General features: G+C 56.2%; 1 protein-coding gene across 1 annotated transcript in view; it reads left to right on the forward strand.

The window, feature by feature from the left end:
• Window positions 1-25,670, forward strand: part of PKD1L1 (polycystin 1 like 1, transient receptor potential channel interacting) — a 166,311-nt gene that overhangs the window by 37,605 nt on the left and 103,036 nt on the right. Inside the window, exons 21-40 of the mRNA XM_032874935.1 lie at window positions 296-538; window positions 1,966-2,076; window positions 2,169-2,323; window positions 3,490-3,590; window positions 7,550-7,742; window positions 8,243-8,326; window positions 9,948-10,155; window positions 11,176-11,282; window positions 11,913-12,135; window positions 13,789-13,962; window positions 14,676-14,902; window positions 15,213-15,345; window positions 15,458-15,587; window positions 15,681-15,732; window positions 16,037-16,184; window positions 18,005-18,288; window positions 19,219-19,303; window positions 19,631-19,783; window positions 20,586-20,704; window positions 23,623-23,733. Of these exons, the coding sequence (XP_032730826.1) occupies window positions 296-538; window positions 1,966-2,076; window positions 2,169-2,323; window positions 3,490-3,590; window positions 7,550-7,742; window positions 8,243-8,326; window positions 9,948-10,155; window positions 11,176-11,282; window positions 11,913-12,135; window positions 13,789-13,962; window positions 14,676-14,902; window positions 15,213-15,345; window positions 15,458-15,587; window positions 15,681-15,732; window positions 16,037-16,184; window positions 18,005-18,288; window positions 19,219-19,303; window positions 19,631-19,783; window positions 20,586-20,704; window positions 23,623-23,733 (3,041 nt within the window). The remainder of the gene's footprint in view (window positions 1-295; window positions 539-1,965; window positions 2,077-2,168; window positions 2,324-3,489; window positions 3,591-7,549; window positions 7,743-8,242; window positions 8,327-9,947; window positions 10,156-11,175; window positions 11,283-11,912; window positions 12,136-13,788; window positions 13,963-14,675; window positions 14,903-15,212; window positions 15,346-15,457; window positions 15,588-15,680; window positions 15,733-16,036; window positions 16,185-18,004; window positions 18,289-19,218; window positions 19,304-19,630; window positions 19,784-20,585; window positions 20,705-23,622; window positions 23,734-25,670) is intronic.

Below are 25,670 nucleotides of genomic sequence, written 5' to 3' on the forward strand. Positions count from 1 at the left end.
TCAGCCTCCTTCCGGATGCGCTGAGGAGCCCCGAGAACTAGAACAGAAGTATCACACCTGTCGCAAAGCGAGCAAGATCACAGGACAATGAGTCAAAACCGAAGAAAACGGTTTGCGTTTTATTGCCATTGGGCATTTATATCTTTATACCAAAATGTTTGCTGGGGCCAGTGAATCCCAACCACGCCGAGACGGGCCGCCTTTCCCACTATTTGCTTCCTCGGCCCTGGCTCCGGATGCCAGACGACGCACTCGTTATGCACTGCGAATGTTTGGCTCTCTGTCTCCATTTCAGGATGGCCTCTCTGCGAGCAAAGAGCACCACCTCCACATCAGCGCCGGCCGGATGGAGTTCCGCATGCTCCTCCATCGCGACCTGCAGAGCTGCGTGCAGAGCCTGGGCTCCGTCCGGGTGCATTTACCCGCGGACCTGGCTGGACAGAGTCCTGCAGGGGCGGCAGCGCAGGGCCCGTGCTACGTCAGCCAGCTCGTGCTCTTCAAGCAGAACCCGTTTCCAGGGCGTCCAGCTCCTGGTCAGGTACAATATGGCCAGTGGTGGCCAATGACCAATGACCAACGTGCAGTTGATGACAAAGAAGGGACCATGGTGGTGGGTATCTGGGTGGCTCAGTCCGTTGAACCTCTGCGTTCAGCTCAGGCCATGACCACAGGGTCCTGGGATCAAGCCCCGCATCCTGCTTCCCGCTCAGTGGGGAGTCTGCTTCTCCTCCCTCTGCTTCTCCTCCTGCATGTGCTTTCTCTCTGTCAAATAAATAAATAAAATCTTTTAAAAAATCAAAAAGAAAGGAACCATCTGAAGGACCCTTGGAATGGCAGGGAGCTGGGGCAGGGGGCAGAGCCCTGTGTTTTCTATGTGTTCCACACCCCCAGCCTGGCTCCAGGGCCCGATAATGTCTGACGGATGAAGGCGCCAATTAATGTGGACAGCTTTAGGTGACAAACGCTTGTCTTCCAAAGCATTGACCTTTTATTATTTTGTAGGGAAATAGAAATGGTTAGCCAGCGTAAGAAAACCATTCAGACTAATGGGCAGTAAGGAAATAGAAATGAAAATGATTTTTTTAGCGTGTGGCAGTGCAGGTGTTTAAAGAGACAGGCCTGTGTGGAGGCCGCGAGTAGGCGTCCGGGGTGTGTGCTCCCCGAGCAGTGCTCCCGAGATGCTTCGGACGCCGGACGGCCGCTGCCCTTGCAGGACCCTTCAGGGGAGGCGAGAAGAGAGTTACTCAAAGTGAGATGTGTAGCTTTATTTATTCAAGACAGCAGGATTCATGATAACCCAGATAGAGCCGTACCTGAATGTTCAACGGGGACACAGCCCACTGGGGATTTAAATGATTTACGGTCATCCATATGTAGCCGATTAAAATGACATCAGCCGGGGAATTTGAGTGCCTTTCGAAGATGTTATGTGAAAAATGAAGAACGTGTGCCGTGTGCTGCGTACGTAGTCAGAGCACAGAGACGGTTTCAGACGTGGTGTCCACAGGTGGTTCTCTGAGCCAGCGTGTTCTCTACACCTTTCTGTCCCCTCAGTCTACGATCTGCCACTCTTTCTTTCTGTGTGAGCTTCCCAGCAAACAACAAGACTCCCGGGGCGCCTGGGTGGCCTTTGTTAATCATCCGATTCCTGATTTAGGCTGAGGTCATGATCTCAGGGTCATGGGATCGAGCCCCGTGTCAGGCTCCATACTCAGCGGGGAGTCTGCTCAAGATTCCTTCTCTTCTTCTGCCCCCCCCATTAAAAAAAAACTGTGTTAGGGGCTAAAAATTATCAAGGTAGTGAGAGTAACCATCCAAGAGCAGCACGGCGTCCTCCAATCCTGCATCCTGACCAGCTAAAGGAGCCGCGTTCTTTCCGCGCTGCCTTTACCATCGGGTGCCCAGCAGGACACAGGAGGGGCGTCCCTGCTCACCCCCTGCTCCTCAGTGCTCTCATCTCCGCAGATCGGCCGGGTGATGGCCCCGTCCCTGTTTAGCTGCTCCAGCAGGAAACCCATCCGCAGGTGGCGGCTACGGGAACCCGTGACCGTGGAGTTCGGGGAGGACGATGACATGGTGAGGGGTCCTTCCAGGCCTTCTTGAGTTCACGCAGGCCGTGCCAGCTGGCTTTTCCTGCCTTCGCTGACCTTGCTTCCATTTGGGGACAGGATACCAGGAATAAGGCGACGTTTGTGCTGTTCCAGGATAGAATGAATGTTCATCAGGTCGTCGGGCCTTCCGCAGACGCCCAGGGAGCTCTGCACATAAGGATAGAATTTTCTAGGCCCGCCTCGAGAGCTTTCCCGGTCATGCTGCTGGTAAGGTGTGTTGTGGGGGGGCCGCCACCAGGGCAGCCGGACGGCAGCAAGAACGACAACAGGATTCATAATCGTGAGCACCTCGTGAAAGCCAGGGAGTGAAATGCGCTGTCCACGCAGTCCTGAGGTTCCTGGTCTGATGACATTACGGGACATAGTCACCTGCTTTATTTCCCTGAGATTGGATTCCTGTCCGCGAAGCTTGTCAGAGTAAGAAACACGGGCGTGTCAGTGATAGCACAGGGAGCCTCACTCAGAATCCAGTCCTCCCCCAGTGTAGACCTGGGTCCGAATCCTATTGTTTATTTATTTTAAGAAAAAGATGTGTTCAGACTGATGTGTGGAGGGGACTCAGTAAACGAACCCTCTCTCTCAGCGATGTCGAGTTTGTGAGGCTTGTGCAGGCCCGTTTCATGAACAGATCACAAGGGCGCACTAAGTGAATGGCCACGTGGTTAGGTTTTGGGAATCCTGCGCTGACAGTGCCCGTGGAGGCCACTGGCTCTGAGCTTCGTGGTCCGTGTGGACCGGCCTGGGTTCTGTTGGAGCCTCTCTCCTCCCCTCGGGCCACCTGACAACGCTTCCCTCTGTCCCACTGCCCCGCTCAGGTGGCCCCCAGCCAGGTGGCCTTCTGCAGGGGCACGTCTGCACCGCGTGCACTGTGTCTCCCTGTACTGTTGGCTACACCCTCCTCCTGCCACATGAGCCGAACCCTTCTCTGGAGCAAATGTCTTTTCTCCATTGGATTTTCCCTTCATTCCTTAAGTCACGTGGACAAAGGTCAGTTGGTCCTGACCAGGTTCGCAGGGACTACACTGCGCTCACGGTCCGCCACCTGCCCATTCTGGCCGCTCGCAGGTACCGCGAGTGGGTCACTCTGACCAGTGGGGGCGTCTGCCTTAGCGGCCACCTTCCCAAGCACATGAGGTGGCGCAGTGTTGTTCCCGCAGGCTGCGTGGTGACCCTTCCTGCTCCGTCCTGAAGTTCCTAGTCTGTAATGAGTGAGGAGTGACAGTGTCATGTGGCCCTTGTCGAAAGCCCAGTGATGCCATGGAGTCCCAGCCTGTGTCCTTGTCACCAGCAGGATGTTTGCTCAAAACCCTATGACTGAGGTCTTTGGGAGGAAACAACAAACAGGACTAGACACTGTTGCTTTGTTTTTCCATCCCAGGTTCTCCGAGCAGCCGACTCCTTCTGACTTCCTCGTGAAGAAGGTCTACGTCTGGGACCAGCAGACGGTGCATGTGTATGTACCTGCTGGTCCTCTGAGAGGTCAGTGGGCAAGGCCCCATGATGTTTACGTTTGTTTTTATTTTGTTACGATTTCACTTATTTATTGGAGAGAGAGAGAGTGAGCAGGGAGGGGCATAGCAGGAGGGAGAAAGGCTCCAAGTCAGACTCCACACTGAGAGCAGAGACTGATGCAGGGCTCGATCCCACGACCTGAGCCGATCACGACCCTGGCCGGGACCAAGAGTCAGACGCTCAGCCGACTGCACCGCCCAGGCGCGCCTGGTGCTACAATTTGTAGTTGTTCGCATGATGACATGCGCTGTACGAAGGTGGGCACGGATAGCGGTGTCTTTCCTCACTCGTGGTAGAGACAGGAGGACCCGTCTCGGCACGGCCTGACCGCGGTCAGCTCTGCACCGGCACCTTCCCGGCAGCTCCCCACGGTCCTGCTGCTGTCCTGCATCGCCTCCCTTCCTCACGTCCAACACCCCCCCACCCCGCTGGCCTTCAGCATTCCACTCTGGCCTGTTTGGGGCACCTTCCCCGGTCCCCGAGGTCTCTCTGCTGACTGCTCCTCTGACACCTGTGTCTGCCCCTCCTGTTGGCCGCTCTGCTTCCTGGGGTCAGCAGCTGTGACTCCAGGGCCTTCCTGCAGCCCGCACCAGGGTCTCTGCTCTCCCCGAAGGCAACAAACAGGTAGTGTGCTTTGTGGGGGGGGTCCCAGCAGCATCAACACGCAGGTCCTGCTGATTCTGCGGGCTGTGGTCCTTGCACGGGGACGGCTCCTGGCTCATGCACCTGTCCCCGTCTGCACATTCGTACGGAATGTGACGCTTCCTCTGAGAACCCGTCCCGCTGAGCCCTTCCTTTCTTTTCAAAATGGACAAATCTGTTATCAAACTCAGATTCTCAGTGGCAGTTTATTTCTTTTAAAAGATTTTATTTAGTGGCAGCTGGGGGGCTCAGTGGGTTAAGCCTCTGCCTTCGGCTCAGATCATGATCCCAGGGTCCTGGGATCGAGCCCCGCATCGGGCTCTCTGCTCAGCGGGGAGCTGCTTCCTCCTCTCTCTCTGCCTGCCTCTCTGCCTGCTTGTGATCTCTGTCTGTCAAATAAATAAATAAAATCTGGGGGGGGAGGTTTTATTTATTTATTTGTTGAGGAGAGAGTTCGAGAGTGCACCAGCAGGGAGAGAGGCAGAGGGAGAGAGAATCTTCAAGCTGAGTCTCTACTGAGCAGGGAGCCCGATGTGGGGCTCAGTCCCACGACCCCGGGATCATGACCTGGCCAAAGGCAGATGCTTAACCACTCATTTGTTTCTGTCAGGTTTTACTTTACATTCTTAGGATATGGCATTCCAAGAGTACCAGGTCAAAACTGCTTGGGTTAGTTCTTTTCGGTGTGGACTTCCGCTGTCAGTTTTATGGACTGTTGGGTGTGTTGGTTTTTTTCTAAATATGTTTAACATGAAGGGTCACTGTTCTCCATTTGCTTTTTCTGCTTGTTTGTTTGTTTTCAAGATTTTTTTGTTTGTTTGTTTTTAAGTGATCTCTACCCCCAATATGGTGCTCGAACTCACAACCCTGAGATCTAGAGTCACGTGCCTGACCCCCTGAGCCAGTCAGGTGCCCATGATCTCCTTTTGTTTTTATCTAATTTTTTAAAAAAACTATGTGAGGCATTTCTGTTGTTCAGATGTCTAAGCCTTATTAAAAAGGCCAAAAGGGGCGCCTGGGTGGCTCAGTGGGTTGGGGCCTCTGCCTTCAGCTTGGGTCATGATCCCAGGATCCTGGGATTGAGCCCCGCATCGGGCTCTCTGCTCAGCGGGGAGCCTGCTTCCCTTCCTCTCTCTCTGCCTGCCTCTCTGCCTACTTGTGATCTCTGTCTGTCAAATAAATAAAATCTTTAAAAAATATTTAAAAAATTAAAAAAAAATAAAAGGGCTAAAAAATGTAGCTACCCAGGGACACAGGAAGAGTCTAGGTGCGGTGTTCTGGGGTCGAAGGGCAAACGTGTGTGCAGTTTCTGTAAATGTGGCCAAACTCCACACCCAGCCCGCCCAGTATGAACACAGGGCCTGTTTCCCCACAGCTTCGCCAACAGACTATGTTTTCAAGATTTTGAATTTTACCAGATGGTTACTTGAGAAATGGTAGTTTTAATATGCAATATATGTTGTGATATGAGCATTTCTTCATACACTTAAAGGCCTTACCTCCTTTTTCTTGGTGAGCGGTCTATATACATCCATTTCTGTCTTGAATTTTTATTTTCTTTATTTTTATTTTTCTTTATTTTTTCTTGACTCCTACAGTTTCCAACTTTGTTTGTATTGAGCTATTTTGCTTTGATAAAGCTTTTTTTTAAAATAATGTTTATGAACTTTTTAAAAATTACCCTTAGATTGTGAGTGAGTCCTTGTTAGAAATTCATTCCTTATGCCAGGTTATGAGAGAAGATCATTCACATCTATGATTTCTTTTTGTGTCTGCACAGCCCCGTGAGCTTGCGTTTAGGTCTCTGATTGATGGAGGGCATGAGATGCAGATCTGATTTCCTATTTTTACAAGCAAGTTAGTAGCTACTTGTCCTAACATCGCTTAATAAAAAGTCTTAGGGGCAAGGGGCGCCTGGGTGTCTCGGTCAGTTGAGTGTCCGAGTCTTGGTTTTGGCCCAGGTGATGATCTCAGGGTCGTGGGATCAAGCCCCACGTCGGGCTCTGTGCCCAGCACGGAGTCTGCTGCAGGTTCTCTCTTCCTCTCCTTCTACCCCTCCCCTGCTCTCTCTCAAATAAATAAATACATCTTTTAAAAAATCTTTAAAAAAAAGTCTTAGGGACAAATTTTTTTAAATTTTTTAATAAACATATAATGTGTTTTTATCCCCAGGGGTACAGGTCTGTGAATTGCCAGGTATACACACTTCACAGCACTCACCATAGCACATACCCTCCCCAATGTCCATATCCCCACCCCCCTCCCCCCAGCAACCCTCAGTCTGTTTTTTGAGATTGAGTGTTTTATGGTTTGTCTCTCGGGAGATCCCATCTTCTTTCATTTTTTCTTTTCCTACCCCCCAAGCCCCCCACGTTGCATCTCCACTTCCTCATATCAGGGAGATCATATGATAGTTGTCTTTCTCCGATTGACTTATTTCGCTAAGCGTAATCCCCTCTAGTTCCATCCACGTCGTCGCAAATGGCAAGATTTCATTTCTGTTGATGGCTGCATAGTATTCCATTGTGTATATATACCACTTCTTCTTTATCCATTCGTCTGTTGATGGACATCTAGGTTCTCTCCATAGTTTGGCTGTTGTAGACATTGCTGCTATAAATATTCGGGTGCACGTGCCCCTTCGGAGCACCACGTTTGTATCTTTAGGGTAAATACCCAGTAGTGCAATAGCTGGGTCATAGGGTAGCTCTATTTTCAGTTTTTTGAGGAACCTCCACGCTGTTTTCCAGAGTGACTGCACCAGCCTGCATTCTCTTAGGGACAAATTTTAAATAAATGGAATGTCAAATATTTTTCCTTCTAAACATAAAAAGTTACTCTTAAGTGATAGACTAACAATGCACGGTCACTGTGCTGTCCTCATGGGGACCACGCAGACCCAGGACCGGCAGCCGGCTGACGGGCCATGGAGAAGCAGGAAGGGGCTGTGTGGAGCTGGGGGAGCTGCCTCCGGGGTCCTGTGTCTCCTGGCCAGGGGGTGGCCCGTTCAGGGTGTCCAGAGGATGCTGGCATGTAGGCAAACATATCTCACACTCTGCCAGACCCCATGAAAATTGGCAGTGGCGGGCCTGCCTGGACCCATTTGCCTCGCAGCTTCCGTGCCCTGGGAGAGGCAGTGCCAGAGGGCCTCTCCCCTACCCCACCAGCCTCTCCTCTGCCAACCCTGCCTCCTGCCCCTTGCCCCACTGCCCACTGCTCTGGCCCCCTGGGAATACATTACGTCTTTCTGCAAATTTCAGGTGTGTTTGTTTCTCCCTCTTTAGACACCCACTTGGGATATTTATCCTTACTGGATGCTGACTACGACAGAAGCCCTCTGAACAAACATTTCGCACAGGCAGTGAACTACACGGTGTGTTTCCAGTGGGTGCGGTGCCTCTTCTGGGAAGAGAGGGAGTGGAAATCCGCAGGCTTCTCTCCACGGCCAGGAACATCTCCGGAGAAAGTGAGCTGCAGGTACAGACGTACTGTTGAGGACAAACTGGAGACTTTTAGAAGTTCACTGTACTTTCTTCCACATGGGGCCCGGTACCTGGCCTCCCTGGCCCCCCGGTCTCTGTGAAAACGGCCGCAGTACCTGGTTCATGCGCCCTCCCCGTCTGCAGGCCCGGCTCTCTCCAGGCTGCAGCCTCTCGGAGAGCAGGGTCTGGCTTTCCAGGGCTCTTGTGCCCCCGCTGAGGTGACGGCTCTAGACATCTGTTGAAACGCACTCGTGGGTGGACGGTGGTTCCGCATCTGGTTGGTGGCCACGTGTCTGCCCACAGCGGGGCTGGGCTTACACCCGCTGGGCTCTGGGCTGACCCAGACTGTGCACCATGTGCACACTGAGCCGTCCCATGAGGTTAGAATGACCAGAACCCGTCAGCCTTTCTGCACCTCCTTTAACCCGCATACGTGACGCGGTAGACGCCGCTCTTGGCACACGTTTGGCGTCCTAACCCGCGTCTCCCTCCCAGCTACGACCGCCTCGCGCCGGCGTCTGTGGCGAGAAGAAGCCTGAATGCCACCTTTTCAATGAGTGACGTTTCCAAGTGGCAGAGGTGAGTTCCGTTTTCTAGATCACGGATGCATGAAACCCATGTCACCCGTTACTGTTTTGAGTTTTGGAATCTTCTCTGTCTGTCTGTCCATCCCTACATCCATGGACAGGAGACACAAAGCCCGAGAAAGTCAGCATACGTCCCGTCCAGCTCGGCTTCGGTTCACCGGGGCCCTGGTCAGTGGGCACTCACTGGGACAGTCTCGTCAGCGAGGACACAGTGGTGTGCCCTCCTGCTTTATGCGTTTTCATAACTCCCTCTTCCTCTTCAAAAGTCCCCTTTTAGCTGCTTTTTCTAACTCACGACCCCAGGATCAAGAATCACACACTCTTCTAACTGAGCCAGCCAGGCGCCCCAAAAGTGTCCCAGTTTAGATAGTGGATTTCAACTCAAGCTTGTTTCTGTGGCGCGTGTTTTACACAGAACACGTGTATTTGGATTCTGAACTGTGGGTGAGTAGACGGTGAGCTTGTGCGGGCAGGAGCCCGCTGCCCAGTCACGCATACGGAGCCCCAGCCGGGCTCGGTCACAGCAGACACCGAGTGGGGGTTTGCGGAATGAGTGTCGGTGGCAGGGTCGGCATTTCCTGCAGAGCATTGGGTCTCCCTCATGCTGATATAGCGGGGAACCTTCCACGCTGTGTTACCGAATCAGTCATCAAAGAGCTGATTGCTTTGTAGACCAGCCAGAGGGTCACTGACACCACAGGTGCTGGGGACAGTGAGGCCACCAGGCGTCCAGCGAGTGGGACTCGGGACAGCTGTTTAACTGTGCTTTCAGATATGACTTGAGGGGGGGACAGGCCTTGCGGACAGGTGCATTCTGGGGGACCAGCGTCCCTGTGAAGCACCTGCCCTTGGAAACCCCATCAGAGTCCCGTGAGACTCCAGGTCGGGGTCCTGGCACTAGTGACTCGCAGTGGACCCCACTTTGTGGGTCTGGAGGGGTCTGGCCAGCTCCGGTGCTGGGAGCCGGAGGTGAGGGCCGGGTGCGGTGGGGAGCAGGCAGCCCGACCACGTGGGGCGGGAGGGACGGGCACGTAGGCAGGGTCTCCAAGAGGGAGGGGGTGTCTGATACGCCCACATGAGCACTTTGCGGACATCGTTCTCCTGAGTCTCCACATAAGCAGCAAGATGGCTGTTCTACCACGTTTCACCAAGAAAGGTCCTCGGAGAGCGGCCCTGAGTGGCCGCCCCACACGGGCTTCAGATGCAGAAGCTGGTGTCTCACCAGGCGTCTCTGTCCGAGTCCTTATGCCTGAGTCGGCCTCCAGCGGCTCCTTCCCCTGAGGGACTCAGACCTGTCCCAGCACAGGGACGGCAGAGGCCTCGCAGCCCCTCCACCGTTCCCTGCTTGGTCTCCTGCCCCAGTAAGAATCTACTTTCTCCTCACAGTTACGAGACAGACAAGCATTTACAAATGTATCAGTGGAGACCAGCGTGGGCTTCTCTGTGTGTGTGAGCGTGTGGGTGTGCGTGCATGTGAGCGTGCGTGTGAGTGTGTGGGTGTGCATGCATGCAAGTGTGCGTGCATGTGAGCCAGCATGGGGGGCCATTGGTTAGTCTTTGCCCGAATGTTTATTTCTATAATTCACCACTTGTTCCTCTCCTCTCATTTACAGACGCCCGGAGAACCTGCTTCCCAGCATCTTGATTGTCGTTTTTACTGTGCTCTATGCACTTCTGGTTACTAAAAGCAGACGTGAAGATTTTCAGGAGAAGGAGAAAGCTGGTTACATTTTTCTGCAAGAAGATGCTCCTCCCGGCCATCAGCTGTACGCACTTGTCGTGGACACAGGCTTCCGGTCCCCTGCCCGCTGCACTGCCAAGGTAACTGGGTCATCCTGGCACTCGTACTCTGTGGTATGCAAGGTTGTAGATGGCGTGAGTGACGGCCCCGACACGCCCCACGTGGAGACTGACCTTCCCAGCTGCCCCATCTTCCTCCATCCAGAGTCGGGGGCTCCTTTCCCCCACCGTGCACTCCCTCGTGCCTGCCGATGCAAGCCCTCCTCGCTCACAGGGCCACCCCCCAACCCTCAGCCCCTCCACCTTCTCCATGGAGAGCAGCCAGCACGTCCAGCCCCGTGTGAGGCAGACGGACAGACGAGGGCATGTGGCTACAGCTGGAGCTGGGCATCACAGGGCAGGATGGGAGGAAAAGGGGCCATTCCACAAGATACTGGGGGACCGTGGCTTTTCCTGTGGAAGAAAGCCCTAGTAAACCCCTACTTCACATTACACTCCAAAGCAGCTCCACAGACTGGAGACTTGCAGACTAAAACAAAGTTTAGAAACTTCTCGAAGCAAATGCGTGCTCTGCGATGGGGAAGGATTTTAAAAACTGGAAACAAATAAGGAACTTTCCTAAATGAAAGATTGATCGTGTGTTTCTGGGCCACAGAACCCACCCCGGTGGGGAGTCGTGAACCCCGCACAGCTGGGAAAGTGTGTCTGCAGGCACCTCATCTAGCCCGGTCATGGTCACAGCCCCCAGGAAGGCCCTCAGGCCTTCCCCGTCTCCGTCTGAGCCGAGGGAGGACGACACACCCGCTGTCTGTCCTCTCCCTTCTGAGACCAACACATGCCCTAGGGAATCTGAGTTGCCATCTGGCTCTTCTAGATTAAATACGTAGAAATCTGGCCAGCCTGGCAGGACGGGCGCTCTTTCCCAGGCCTCTCCTGGGGAAGCATGGGATGGGTCATGCAGGGACAGGACTGGGTGTCCCCTTGGTCCCTCAGGCTGGAAGGCTCTGGAAAGGCTGGGGGCTGGCAGGCGATACCCCTTTCTGACTCAGCTTAGTGTTCTGTAACTTAGGATCTCAAACCCCTACTTGTTTTTGTCTTGAGGTTTACATTGTTCTACGTGGTGAGAACGGGTCTTCAGAACCCAGAGAACTCTATTGTCCAGAGAAGCCCCTGTTCGAAAGGAATTCCAGACACACTTTCGTCCTGAGGTGAGCAAGGCCCGTCCCAATGGTGTGGCTCTGTGCACAGACGGTCTTACGAAGTTGTTCACAGTGCTGTTGGACGTAGATTCGTGTGGGAGGGTGTGAGGGGGTGCTAGTTTACACGCTGGGGGTGCTCAGACGGCACGGTGCCCACTCAGCTAATTTGGGAAGAGCAAGGACCCGTGGCCGTGCAAAGACCATAGTGTGGCTGGATGGGGAAGGGTCACTTCCCAGGAATCCAAGTGGTTCAGACAATGGGGAGAAGCTGCACTAAATGCTTTTCTCCTGGAGAACCTCCTGTACAGTCTGTGTCGATCTGGGTCCCGTCTTCACTAAGAAGAGGTGAGCTCCAGACTTGTCCACACCAGACACAGATGCGTGAGGGAGCTGGGGCGGACGGGGCTCTAGGGAGCTGGCGTGCGTGCGGGAGTGGAGCGTGGGATTACTGACCAGCATGGCCAGGGGCCCGCGGGAGCTCCCTGTCCGCGCCCCATGCTCCAGAGGGGCTCCGTGGGTCCTAGCATATGGCTCAACAGGTCCAAGGTGCCTCCGAGGGTGAGAATTGAGGCTGAGGCTGCCCTGCGGGTTGCCCACCACCCAGACCCCGTCCTGACCGTGGCTGCTGTGTGTCCTCAGCGCCCCCGCTCTGCTGGGCCCGCTCCGGGGCATCCGCCTCTGGCACGACAGCTGTGGGCCCTCCCCGGCCTGGTATGTGAGCCACGTCATGGTGGGAGAGCTGGGGCCCGGGCCCAGGAGGAGCTGGCTCTTCCCCGCTGAGTGCTGGCTGGCCGCGAGCAGGGAGGACGGCCGTGTGGAGCGGGAGCTGGGCTGCCTGCGCCGGGGACTCGGCTTCCGGAAGGTAGGTGACCGGCCGGCTGGCTGCGATGCCGGCGCTGCTTCTCCCTGCGGCTGTTTCCCTAAACCGCACTGCAGCTGGCGTCAAGGTGGCCGTGCCGTCAACGGGGCGTCAAGTGGGCCAGCGCGGGCGAGGATGAGTCCCCCTTCAGGCGCTGCTGTGGAGACGTAATAACATTCGCATAATTTACTGTTGCCTGAGGTCTGTGGGGTCCAGAGGGCCACTAGGTAAGGACGGCAGCGCCCTGTGCATCCTGAACCCCAAGATGGCCAGGCAGCCGTACGAGCGTGACCTGGGGGCCAAATGCACGGGATCAAGAGCAAGGACAGGACCAAGAATCTCACCAAACACACATGAGACTCGCTCTACACACGTCCCCGATATTCCAGGAGAGAGTTTGGTCCAGTCAGGATGACACTCAGGCATTTTACACTTAAGGCGAATTGTCCCCGTGACTTTTCTGTAGACTCGTCACTGAAGGGCCGGGTGTTCCAGCTGGACGTGGTGCTTCTCTTTCCTGTAGTCGTAGAAACACCTCGACGGGGACTTTGTGTTCGAGAGCCCAGTTTCGCAGCTGGTCTCAGGCGGGCGGAGGCCAGGGAGGGCTGGTGTCCTCCCATGTCACCAGATCCTTCTTTCCAGCGTGTCCCTGTCGCCACCTGTCATGAGCGAGAGGGCCGGGCTCACCACGTGGGCACTGCTGACAGAGTAAGACAATGACCACGGGCGCGGGCAGTGTGGAAAGTTTTCAGCCCCGCATAGCTGAGGGCCTGGCTCGGCCGGCACCTTCCCTCAGACCAGTGTCTGTGCGCGATCATGATGGACAAAACAGTTGCGCTCATTCTCCAGCTGGTTTGCTTGAGAACTTGTGGGGAGAAGTCTGTACATGTTAGTCCTGAGACCACCTGTTGGCCAGTCCATTGATGAAGATACATTCTTTTTTTCGTTCTAAAGATTTCATTTATCCATTTGAGAGAGAGAGTGAGAGAGAGCATGAGAGGGGAGAGGTAAGAGGGAGAAGCAGACACCCTGGGGAGCTGGGAGCTGATGCGGGACTCAGTCCCGGGACTCTGGGATCATGACCTGAGCCAAAAGCAGTCGCCCCACCGACTGAGCCACATCCTGAAGATATATTCTCATCTTGTTAAACCTGTTTTCCCTGGATTTGCCTCTGTGTTCTAATGCTCGTCGCAGTTTTCCTAGAATAGCGTTAAGCACCGAGCGCTCCTCGGGTTGAACTGAACCTTTTGTACCCAGCGCGATTCTGTAGGTGGCGAGCTGCCCGCCACGTGGCCGACCCCGTAGGGCTGCTGAGGACACCCAGGGCCAGGCACGCTCCCGGACCGCAGTGCACTCAGAGCCCAGTGAAAATCACCTGTGTTGCGGGCAGTGTACTGGGAACGGGGAGGGCTTGTAGACAGAGGCTCCGCGGGGCAGGGCGTGAAGATGCTCGGGGGTGAGACGGGAGAGGCAGAGGGACAGCTTGTCCCAGAGCCGCGGGTGCCCCAGCACAGGTCCAGGGTGCCGAGTGAGGGCCTGGGAGGCCCAGCGATGGGCCGACGAGCTGACAAGCTAGTGGCATCGCCCAGAGAATCACTGCCTGCCCACCCAGAGTTCTCGCCGTTGGTCCAGCATCTCTCTTCTGGTCTGTTTCAGCTCTTGTATTCCAAGTTCACGGAGTATCTGGAGGATTTCCACGTCTGGGCCTCCGTGTACAGCCGGCCATCCCCCAGCGGCTTCCCGCACACCGCGCGCCTCACTGTGGCCTTTGCCTTGCTGTGCGCATACGCCTGTCTTGCCGCCCTGCTCACGGCGGCAGGACCAGAGCAGGTGGGAGGCCCTGGATTCTCCTGGAAGCGGCTTCCGCTTCCCAGACTGGCCATCGACAGGTTCTCAGCCCTGGCATTAGTGAAACTCACAGTCCTGGCAGAAAGGTTCCAAGTCGGGGGAGGGAGCCCGGTGCCTTGAGTGCCACAGAGGGGAGGCTGGCCTGGATGGAGCTAGGGGTGGGGGGCGGGGGCCGACACAGGCCTCCCTCCTTGATCTCTGCCATGAAGAGCTAGCACACTCCTGGAATTTTTTTTTTTCTAAAGTTGGCAGTTATTTCAAATTTGAAAAATTCTCTGGCCAGATAAATCTGTCCAGGCAGCAAGAATTTGAAAGGCAGGGTCCAGCTGGGACAGGAATGGGCCGCGGTCCTGAATTCGCCCTCCCCTCTGGGGTGGACCCTTTGTCTGATCTTCTCTGCTCATGTTGGGGACATAGAATGTATCCGGGACACGGACGCCTTCTCATCAGGTCGTGGCAAGGCCTCAGCCAGGGCCGCAGGAAGCTTGCCCAGCAGGAAGTGGGCACGCAGCACACGTTCATTCAACCCGGAGAGATGTGTATTTTAGAAAAACCGGATTCCTTGCGAGTTTCCATTGTTCCCAAGGACTCAAGGAGACAGGGCTTTGGTTAAACATAGGGTACCCGTTTACGTTAAAGACCTTGGTGACTACAGCGGACGTGTTCCCCGTGTCCTCACTGCTGCCTTCCTACAGCTCCCATGGGCTCTCGGCACCCCCGATGCCACCGCTGGGCCCTTCCAGACAGGGCTCCTGTGCTCGCTGCTGGCTGCTCCCGGGGCACAGCTCCTGTCGCTGCTCCTGAGGCTCAGCCAGGTACGGGGCGGCCCGTCCACATGCCCTGCTGGCCCGGGTCCTCCACACAGTAGCATGCCTGCCCCCAGCAGCCTCCTTCCTTCTGCAGGGAGCCAGCGGGCTGTTCCGTGCACAGCCCTGCCTGCCCCTGAGAAGAGCACCGGCTGAGGCGGCTCAGGGTAAGTGTGTGTTTAGAAAAAGCCTGGAAGGGGTTTCCTGTTTGTTTACAAACCCCAGCGATGGCTAGTGTGAAGTCTCCGTCCTCCATCCTGCGGAGGACACCTCGTGTCTCCCGTTCCCCCGATCCCCATGTTCGCTGCTGTCCACCGCGAGGACAGCGAGCTTTACTCCGTCCGCGTGAAAGCCTCGCAAGGGGCCGTGCAGCCCATGCCCCGCGGGTGGGCCACACTGGCAGCCACGTCCCATGTCTCCCCCCAGGGAGGCCTATTTCCTGAGGGAGGCTGTCTCCCAGAGAACCCTAGATTCTGGCTTTAATGTCATAACTCGGACTTTGTTTAAATCAGGCCCTCATTCCCGCGGGAGGACGGCAGACGCCCACAAGATGCAAGAGGTAAATACAGCTGTGCGTCTCTGTGTCTCTGTGTTTCTCTGTGTCTCTGAGTCTCTGTGTCTCTGCATCTCTGTGTCTCTGTTTCTCTGTGTCTCCCTCGGCCGTGGCCTAGACACGGCTGGTCAGGCCCAGGGCGGTGGGGGGGGACCCCGAGCAGGGCGGATCCTGCGGAGAGATGGGCGTGTTCCGCAGGGAGCTCGAGGCCCACTGTCAGGAGCTGCAGCGGAGGCCATGCGAGAGGGGTGTGGTTGCTGGTTTGTCCTGACGTTTGGGGGACGTGTGGTCCTTGTGCTTTCCAATCTCCGCCTCCCCACTGAGAGCTCCCGCTTGTGCAGGCCTCAGTTCCCTCTGCTCCCCTGTGTGGGGCCACCCCTCTGCCCTGTCACGGTGAGCCTTGCCTGAGCCCTGTGCTGGCTGGTCCGGGTCGGCCTCCCGGAGGGCAGGTGGCATCCAAGTTGGCCGCAGCCATCCCGACCTTGCCTGTGGGCGCCCCGCCACCCTCTACAGATGCGAGTGAGCTGGTCCCAGGATGGCCCGTGCCTCCTTCCCAGAACCTTCCCCAGCCTGAGGCTCGTGGAGGTCACGGCCCAGCTCCTAAGAAAGCTCGCAAGCCATGCCGCGGAGAACACGATGTGGCAAGGGAACTGCGGGCGCCAAGGTGTTAACCTCACCCCGACATTGTCTCTTCCAGGGTCAGGGTCTCTCGGGGCACGCCAGGGCCCACGGGAGGGCAGCAGGTGACCAAAGTGCAGGCTGTCCATGCCCAGAGCGGGGGCCCCGCGGAGCTGACCCCGGCCAGCAGGCTCCGAGGGATTCTCGGAGCATTCTCCATGTGCAAGGTGACGCTGGGTACAATGCTGGGCCCCTTCTGTGTCCTCGGCCCCTGGGTGACACGGGGGTCACCCAGTGGGAGCTGTGTCCAATGAGGCTGGACGCTCTGGTCACATGGACACCAGGCCCGTCTGAAACAGCCGTCGGTTCGGTTCCCAAGTCCTGACCGTTTCTGCTGCATACGCACGTGGGTTTGCTCACGTCTTCAAAAAGGTCAGGAATAGGCTTCAGTTGCTGTGGAGCAGCGTGACTCACGACAGCTTCGGACGAGCCAGTAGCTCAGCAGAGAACCAGTGGGGACGGGGCCCCCAGGGGGCAGCCAAGCCTCCGGTCAGTGCTGTCCAGGGGGCCGTCCGGGGCCTGGCCGGGCAGGTGTGCGTGGCTGCGGGGCCCAGGGCTGCGGGTGCATGAGCAGTGTACTTCCCGGCTCCCTGTCACCCAGGTTCGGGCGCTGACTGTGGACCGTGCTCCATGGACCGTGGTTGGCAAGGTGGCAAGGGCAACAGGAGGCAGCTGGGTGTGGCTGGGCTGACCCTCACAGCACCCCATGCACTGGGATGTGGGGTATAAATCCTCTGGTTTCCGTGTGTGGATGGGACCTGGGACTGGCGGCCTGCAATGCCAGGGCTGGTGGAATGAGGAGGGCACACGCCCTGGGGATGGCACCCCACACCCATGCCCGGCCAGGGTGGGGGGTGGAGGAGCACAAAGGCTCACGCCCCACCAACCGGACATGGGGGAGGTCCTCGAGACAGGATAGCACCTGAGCTTGGGTGTCCCCGTTGTACGTGCAGCAAGTGTCTTTCCTTTCCCCTGCCCAGCGTCCCCTCCCCAGCGGGTGCTCCTGAGTCTGTGTCAGTGGACCGCCTTCTGCCTCCAGACGGGCCCTGGGGGGTCTTCCTATTGGAGCGATCACCTGAGAAAGCAGGGCTCCATGACTTCCTCTTGGAGACGTGAAAACAGGCGGGGACCCTCTGATCATGTGCTCAACCCCAGGGGACTCACCCAGCGGAGCCTGCAAGAGGCCACTGCTGCCACATGGTCCCTCCTCTGCGTGCTGTCCTCCCCTCCCCCTGCTCCTCCCTCCCCCTCCTCTCTGCTCTTGTCCTCTTCCTCCTCCTCCCCCCTTTCTCACCCTTCCTCCTCCTCTCCTCCCCCTTTTCTCTTCCCTCTCCTCCCCACTCCTCCCCCTCCTCCCCCTCAGCTCCTCCCCCTCTTCCCTTGCTCCCCCATTCCCCCTCCTGACTCCCCCACCCCCTGACCCCCCCAACCCTTCCCCTTCCTCCCCGCTCCTCCCTCCGTCTCCTTCACGCGCACAGTGGAAACGCTAACCTGTGGCCCGGATTATGGCATCGGGCTGATGGAGAACGCTGAGTGCGAAAAGCCCTCTGCCCTAAGGACCTGAGGAAGTAAGGCCCCTTTCCATCTAGGCCGGGGAGGGTGGTTGCTACACGCAGCCGTGTCGCTGCTGTGTAGACCTGGCTGCTCTGCGTGAAATTGCGGGTCTGTGGCACTGGGTACAGGGTGTGGGAAGGGCGCGTGTGTACATACACGGAACCGGCTCGCTCGCTCACGGGGGCGGGCAGGTCTGAACGCCCCGTGGTCCACAAGCTGGAGACCCAGGAGCACCAGTGTTTCAGTTCAAGTCCCAAGACAGGAGAAGGCAGGTGTCCTGCTCAAAAGCCCTCGGGCAGGAGGAATTCTCTCTTCCTCTGGAAGGTTGGCCTTTCCTTGTATACCAGCCTTCACCTGATTGGATGAGGCCCACCCACACTGGGCAGGCAGCCCGCTTTCTTCTGTCCAGCCGTTTACATGTTCATCCCTCTAGAAACCCCTCATGGACATGCCCAGAATACCGGTCACCCGATGTCTGCACACCCACGGCCCAGGCCCACTGACAGAATTAACGACCACACTCGGGTGGACGGAAGTGATGAGGTCTCTTACACGTACCTCTTCCTGCTCTCCCTTAGGCCCCGACAGCGGGCTTGGAGGACTCGCTGCTCTCCGGTGGCTGCGGGCGCTGCTGCCTTGGTCAGCATCCGCGGCGTGGGCCGTTTGCGGGATGGTCTCCGTGGCCTGTGGCATAGGGACGGCGTTTCTAGGATACAGGTAACCACTCACGGTTTTCAGATGTCCCTGAGTCTGGACGGGAGAGTCCAAACTTAGCAAAAACCTCCATGTGTTTCTGGTAATGCAACGTGTAGGCCCAGATAGGCTATTGCAATTTTGGTCCTCATTTCTCCCTCCCATGGCCCTGGAGGTGAGGAATTCGTGTACAAACCCAAAAGGCCACTGGCCCTGGCCAGCTCTGGGACAGCAGTCCGGCCTGGACGGAGTCCCAGTGGATGAGAGGCTGGGGAGAAGGGAAGGCCGCTGCAGAGTTCCTGAGACGCTGTGCTCTGGGCCAGGTGTGCTGGTACAGTGATTCCCGTCTGTCCGTCCACGCCGTGGCCTCTCCCGTCTGGTTCCCCAGGCAGATTGGGTCCCCGGCATCCCCGGGACGGTCCAGCGGGGCTCCCGTGGGGCAGGGGGAGCTTCCCTCTCCTCCCACCCCAGCTCCTCCCTTTCTACATGATGATGGCAATGATGGCACGCAAGTTACTTAGAAAACAAACCAACGAAATCCTCTGTGACTCAGTTTGCTCAGCTGGGAAATGGGAAAATTCACAAGGTTTTAGGAGGAGCTACTGAAACCCTCCGTCCTCCCCGCCTGGCACCTGCTCAGTGCTCTGCAGATGCAAACTTTATTGTCATTATTATAACCAACAGCCCCCAACCCCTGCCCCTACCCGCTCCATGCTCTCCACGTCCCTGTGCTGGCTTTTCCTTTCTCTTCCATGCTCAGCAGCTTCACGGGGTTGACGTCCCACCGGACCCCTCCCGACAGAACTTCCCCCGCATCGGGCAGAACGACGGTGGCCAGCTCCACGGCCCCCTCCCCGCGGCAACCCCACTGCCGCCTGCCGCCCGGGCCCTCGGGCGCAATGTCCCCATGCACACGCAGGCGGGCGCTGACGGCTGTTGTCTCTGGGGGGACAGGTTCGACCCGACTCAGTGTGTGCGCTGGCTGCACCTACTGACGGTGTCCGTGCTGTGCTGTGTTTTGGTCACGCAGCCGCTTCTGGTGAGCAGGGGGAGGGGGCCTCCTGGGGGGTCACTGTGCATCAGCGGGGCCTGGGAGTGGGGGAGGGCTCCACGTTCCTGACCCATGATCCCGTGTCTTCGCATTTGACTGAGTGTGAGGAGAACATGGGAGACAGGCCTATGCCGTGCTGCCCACACACACATCCCAGGACGGGGGCCGTCTCTTGAACCCCATTTTCACTCGAGGACACGGAGCCTGGGGAACGGGGGGCCTGGGAATCCCGGGCGGGGACACTAGCTTGTGTAGGATCGTGACTAGGGATGTGGGGCAGCGACCGTGTATGCATCGTCGGGCCTCTCCTTCCAGGTGGGCCTCGCGGCCCTGGGCTTTGCCTGGAGAAGGAGAGACGACGCGCACTTCTTCACCGAGTCCCTGCACGCGGCCACCAGAGACCTGCACTCGGAGCTGGAGGAGCGTGGGAGCTCCCGCACGCCCCACCCTGCCAGCCAGATGGCAGAGGTAAGGCTGCCGTCCGTGCCCCGCCCCAGCCCTGCCCCGCCCATCCGGGCGTACTCTGTGGATTCAAAGTCAATGTGTTTTGGGGTATGATTTAGTTTTTTATGCTCCTTTGTGTGCATAGACACAGTGGGTGAACACAGGATCCGTTTCCTTCCCTCTACCCCATCCCAAAGAAATCAGATCATTGAGAACGTGAGCTTCGTTTAAGCTATTGAGGCCAATGAGAAGGAATGCTTGGCCATAATTTTAGAGAACTTCGAGGTCTGTCAAGGTGCAGCCTTGATGTGGGGCCGGCACCGCACCTCCTGAAAGCAGCACGTCTTTAAGCCAGGAGGACCCGAGGGGATGGCCACTGACTTCTTGAATCCGGGACACCTGAGAGCCCATACTCCCGAGGCATCCAGCCTGTTGTCCTGTCCCCCACAGGACTCAGGATGGTGCATCGGCTGTAAGGGAGGAGGGTCCCAGGCCTAGGGTTCCACATCTGTGACTTCCCAGGACGAAGGGTCCCTGATTCCGTAGGTGTCCCAAGCACCTGACCCAGGCTGTCGTCCAATGGCGCGAGACCGGCTCCTGCACAGTGAGACTGCCCACAGAGCTGGCCTGGGCCAGGAAAGGACTTTGTGAACGGTCCACTGCCCACCAGTGTGGTGTTGGTGACCCACACAAAGTATCCCTCTCCCCAGCCCCAGGAGGCACGGACAGCGCTGCTGCTCCCTGGGCTTGGCAGGAGTGCCGGAGCTCCCCGCCCTCACCCTACCCCCGTCCGTGGCCCCAGCTCACAGCCCTGTCGTCCCCACAGATGCTGGCCGCCCGACAGCGAGCTCGCCGCCTACGCTGGGCACGTCCGCCGTCCGTGGCCCAGCTCAGTGCCGTCAGGGAGAGGACGAGAAGAGAGACCCGGACACGAGTGGCCCTGAGGTGGGTGGCGGCCAGCCGGGCCTTGCTCTGCTCCCACAGCCCCTGGGGGCAGGGTGTACAGGTGGGGCCCAGCTGCAGGGGAGGGGCACCTAGGGAAAGTGGGTCCAGAGACAGCAGGTCTGGAGCGAGGCTTAAGGCACTCCTGCACATGCCGGACCGAAAAGTCTGGAAAATCCTACAGAAATGAAAACAAGAAAAGCAGACAGGAAGTACCATGTTGTGACACTAAAATGCAAAACCCAGTGTCCTTCATGCACACAGTGCAAGCCAGTAGAGGATTTGACAGAAGTCTCTACCGCGGCCAAGGAATAAAATACCACAAACACACACGGGCATCACCGCGAGAGGAAATGCCCACGAGTTCCACAGGAAAGCGCCCGCGGTCCTGCAACGCACAAATGTCCCGTGAACATCGCGTCTTCTCCAGCTCTGTCCAAATCCGTGTCTGCCTTCAACACAGTCCCCACCAAAGACCTCGAGACCTTTCTTTCCTTCCTTCCCCTTCTCCTTGACCGGATCTGGTCGGTTGCCAGTCCCTTGGGCCGGCCGCGGGGAGCCGAGGAGGGGAGCGGTGGGGGCTCTCTCTGCCAGCCGTGACCGGAGCCCAGGCCCCCACCGCAGAGCGTGGCTCTGCGCGCAGACAGCGGACAGCCCCGGAGACGCGGGTCGGAAATCCAGAACCAGACCTGAGTACAAGGGCCACAGCACACGAGTGTGTGACGCAGGGGCTATCCCGGCTCTTTGGGGAGAAGATGGGGTTTTTAATGAGGAATAACTGAACGGTCGTGAGGGAGGGGAGTGTAAAAACATGAACAAGTGGATGCTTCTGTCCCAGTGTACACAAACTCATTCCCCACGAATAAAGATTTAAACGTGACAAAACCATACACGTCCTGGGAGAACGTGCGTGTCCGTGTATGACCTGTGGGCGAGGAAAACCTCCTGTGACTTAGAATCCAGAAGGGACAAGAGAAAGCAGATGTGGTGACATGAAACTTGCAGAAGAAAATCTCGTGCGACGAGATTGATGACGTCATGCGTTATGTAGAAAAGCAGTGGCGGACGAGGAAGGATATTTGTAGCAGACGAAGGCTTAATCTTCAAATACAAAGAGGCTCCAGAAAAATGCAGAAGACCAATAAGCTCTTTAGAACAAAACCAGGCCCAGGACGCGGACCGCTCACTGAGAAGAGGAAGGCGGACGTCTCTTGCACGTAGGATGCGAGATGGCCAGTTAAAGTACCGAAGTCTGGAAGCTGGTCCCCGTGCAGCAGCTGGTGAGCCTGTAGAGACGGGACACCACATGGTGCTGGTGCGGATGCAGCTGGTCCCACCATGGGGACTGGGAGGCGCCTCGCAGAGGCACAGACGCACGGAGCTCCCCCAGCACCCCTGCTGCAGGGAGCCCATCAGCAGGACCCGGGAAGAGCCAGGTGCAAGGCAGGCGGGGCAGGACCCCCTATAATAACCTTGGGGGGCCCAGGGGGCTCTGATGGTGGAGCGTCCGACTCTGGATTTCAGCCCAGCTTGTGATCTCAGGGCCCTGGGATCGAGCCCGTGTCGGGGTCCACGTTCAGCGGGGAGTCTGCTTCTCCCTCTCCCTCTGCCTCCCCCTGCTTTGCGTGCGCTCTCTCGCTGTCAAACACATAAATAAATAAATAAATAAATAAACGAGATCTTTAAAAGGAAAAGAGGGAGAGAGGAAGAACTGTATATTATGTGTGTCCTGACGGAAACGGATCACCAAGAATGTAACCTACCCCGAACAGGCTGGTCTTAGTGTGACCACGTTCTTGTCCCAGCGTGTGGTGGACCAGAGAGCACACACTGTGTCCTTAGGAGGCAGGGCACAGAGAGGAAGGACAGCAGTTATCTCCACAAATAAGCCCCGAGACCCAGTAGAGGTGGAAGTGCTGCCTTTGGGGTAAAGGAGACGCGGGAAGGAAGCAGTGAGTCGGGTTCACGGTGCGACAGACGAGTAAGAAAACTGCGCTCATCTCAACAGATGGGGAAGAAACCATTTGGCAAAATTCAACACCCATTTACGGGGAAGAAAAATATCTCAGCAAACTGGGAATGGGAGAGAAATGCCCTCAAGTCACAAAGGGTGTCTGTGAAACCCTTTCACAGGGTTTCGTACGCCTGGCCTCGCGCCCGTGACGAGACAGCGTGTGCTTTTAAATATCAGGAACAAGGTGAGGAGCTCCCTGTGTCGGACTCTGATTAAACGTCACGTCGGAGGGCCGGCCGCTGCCAGAGGCAAGAAACACACGACAGCCTCTTGCAAGAGGACATGAATAGTCTCTGCAGAAAATCTCAAATATTCTAAGTAAATTGAAGAAAACGTGCAGAATTGATATGTCAAAAACCACAAGACACTAATGGACGATCTCAGAGAAAAGCTAAAGAAATGGAGACACACGTCCCATGCGCTGGGACACTTGTCTCAAGGTGCCCGTTCCTCCCGACTTGATCCGTCCCAACCAAAGCCCCACAAACTTTTCTGTAGCTGTTGGCGAGCTAATCCGAAAACTTACATGGAAAAGAACCAGAATAACCCAAACGATTCTGGAAAAAGAACAACAAAGCCAAGGGCTGACTCTGCGTGGCTTTAGGGCTCACTACGAAGCCAAGCCACGGTAACCGAGACGCCGGTATTGGTGGTCGGTCAGCGCACACGTGCTCGGCTCATTTCCTGACAGGACACCGAGGCCCTTCGCAGTGGACAACGGATTTTAAAAATGGTGCTGGGGAAATTGGATGGCGACATGCAGAAGAAAATGCACACAGTTCACACCTTCTAGGAAAATTCACCCGGGGACTTAAAAGGATTTAAAAGCCCAGTTCCGAAACCTGCTTTGCTGGGTCTGGACCCCAGGGTCGGTGTGGGTGCTCACTGTGTGATGTGTTTCTCGTAGAGACACCTGCCTGTGCTCCCTCATGCTCCTTCTGCGCGCGCTTATACTCTCTGGGCAGTGCTCCCAGGACCAACGTTCTCTCGGTCAAGCCATCCGGAGTGAGTTTACGAGGTAGGAAGTGTTGTCCACCTTCTCCAGACCCCCGGCCACTGCACCAGCTGTTCGTGGCCAGCACACGCTGACGAGGGACCCAGAGGCCAGGGTTTCGGGGTGAGGGTTACTTCGTTATTTTGAACCAGTCGTGTCTATCTGCTACTACAGTCTGTCCGGGAAGAAGGGGACCCCCAGACCATCGAGTGCTCGCCCTCAGGACGTTTTAATTCTGCAAAACAGAGGCTCAGGGAAGGCACTTGGCCACTGTCCCAGAGAGGAAATATGGAAAAAGTGGTCAAATTGCCTTGGGCACTGTTTCCCCTCTGTTCGTGGGAGGCCTCTATTTCCAGACTTTGGGCACGTTCAAAGCATCTCATTTTGGTAATAGTGAAATGATATTTCGAGGCACGTTAGGGTCTGGGTGCGAAGACGCTAAGACAGGTTAGGGGGGTTGCTTTTGTGTGGAGGTTACAAGTTCCTCGACCAAAGACTTGTGATTCACAAGAAATGACACACGATTTCGAGTGGTGATAATTCCCCTCGAGTTCTCTACCGCTTCTCAAGTGATCATTTGTTTCTTCCTACTTTAAAAGCAGTAGATGCTGGGATGCCCGGGGGGCTCCGTGGGGTAAGCATCTGCCTTCAGCTCAGGTCACGATCCCAGGGTCCAGGGATGGAGCCCCGCGTCGGGCTCCCTGCTCGGTGGGAAGGCTGCTTCTCCCTCTGCTCCTCCCACGACTCGTGCTCCCTCTCACTCTCTCTCAAATAAAATAAAATCTTAAAAATTAAATAAATAAAAGTAGCAGAGGTTCGTTGTAGGTAAATATGGAAGGACTGAAAAATAGCAAGCAGAAAACCCTCAAGGACAGTCCCACCCAGAAGCAACCACGAGCAGCACTTTGCAGTGCCAGAATTTTCTCCACGTTTCAGCCTTTCTGAAATTGGGACAGGAAGCACATCAAGGTGGACCCTTCAGGTGGCATTTTTTTTTTTTTACAGTTGTTACTAAATGACTTTGTTTCACCTGTCAAAAATATTCAGTCTGATAGTTCTTTCAAGGACGTTTGGCTTTGAATTCTGAAGGGCATGACACGAACCCATAAGGATTCTTTACTACCGTTTAGGAGGTGGAAGTAAAACACGGTATTCCAAGATTTACTTTCTCTTTCTCTGGAGAAGATTTTATTTTATTTTATTTTTTAAAGATTTTATTATTCTGAGAGAGAGAGAGAGAGAGAGCGCGCGCGCGCATGTGTGCACTAGCAGGCAGAGCAGCAGAGGCAGAGGGAGAAGCAGGCTCCACTGGGCAGGGAGCCCCACACAGGGCTCGATCCCCCAGCCCGGAGATCATGACCTGAGCCAAAGTCACACACTTAACCCACTGAGCCACCCAGGCATCTCTAGGAAGAATATTTTAAAACACATTACTGCATTTTTTCCTATGGGTATGTTGCCCTTGACTAAGTAATTCAATTTGATGCACGTCAGTTCTGCTGCTTTGGGGGGGACAGAGGTGGGTGGCTGGCACCTCTGTTTGGTTTTATCTACTACTTAAGGGTGTATTGTTTTCTTCTGTGAGAGCTAGTGATTGATACCGCCCAGATGCCGGGCGAGCAAAGTAGGGATAGAAACCACTAGTGGACGCCCGGGTTCGTGAGTCTGGACACTCTGTAGGACACAGCAAGGCACCTGCTTGCAGGTGAACACTGTAGCCACGAAACTGCCTTTCTTCGTGCAGAAACTGCTGCTGTTTGCATGAAGGACCGGGGTTCAGCCAGCTCTCCCGCCGCCCCCTTCCTCCAAGGCACAGCTCGTGCCGGCAGGGGGCGCCATGCGCAAAGCAGAGTGACCGCGTGGCCGCCCCTGGAAAGGGAAAGGCAAACCTGAGCTCTTTCTGGCTTCAATCGTTTACTTTTGATTTCATGAGTCAGCACTACTTGACATATTTTTCATGC

This window comes from Lontra canadensis, unplaced genomic scaffold (assembly GCF_010015895.1).
Source record: "Lontra canadensis isolate GAN:19392208 unplaced genomic scaffold, GSC_riverotter_1.0 scaffold54, whole genome shotgun sequence".
Taxonomy (NCBI): domain Eukaryota; kingdom Metazoa; phylum Chordata; class Mammalia; order Carnivora; family Mustelidae; genus Lontra; species Lontra canadensis.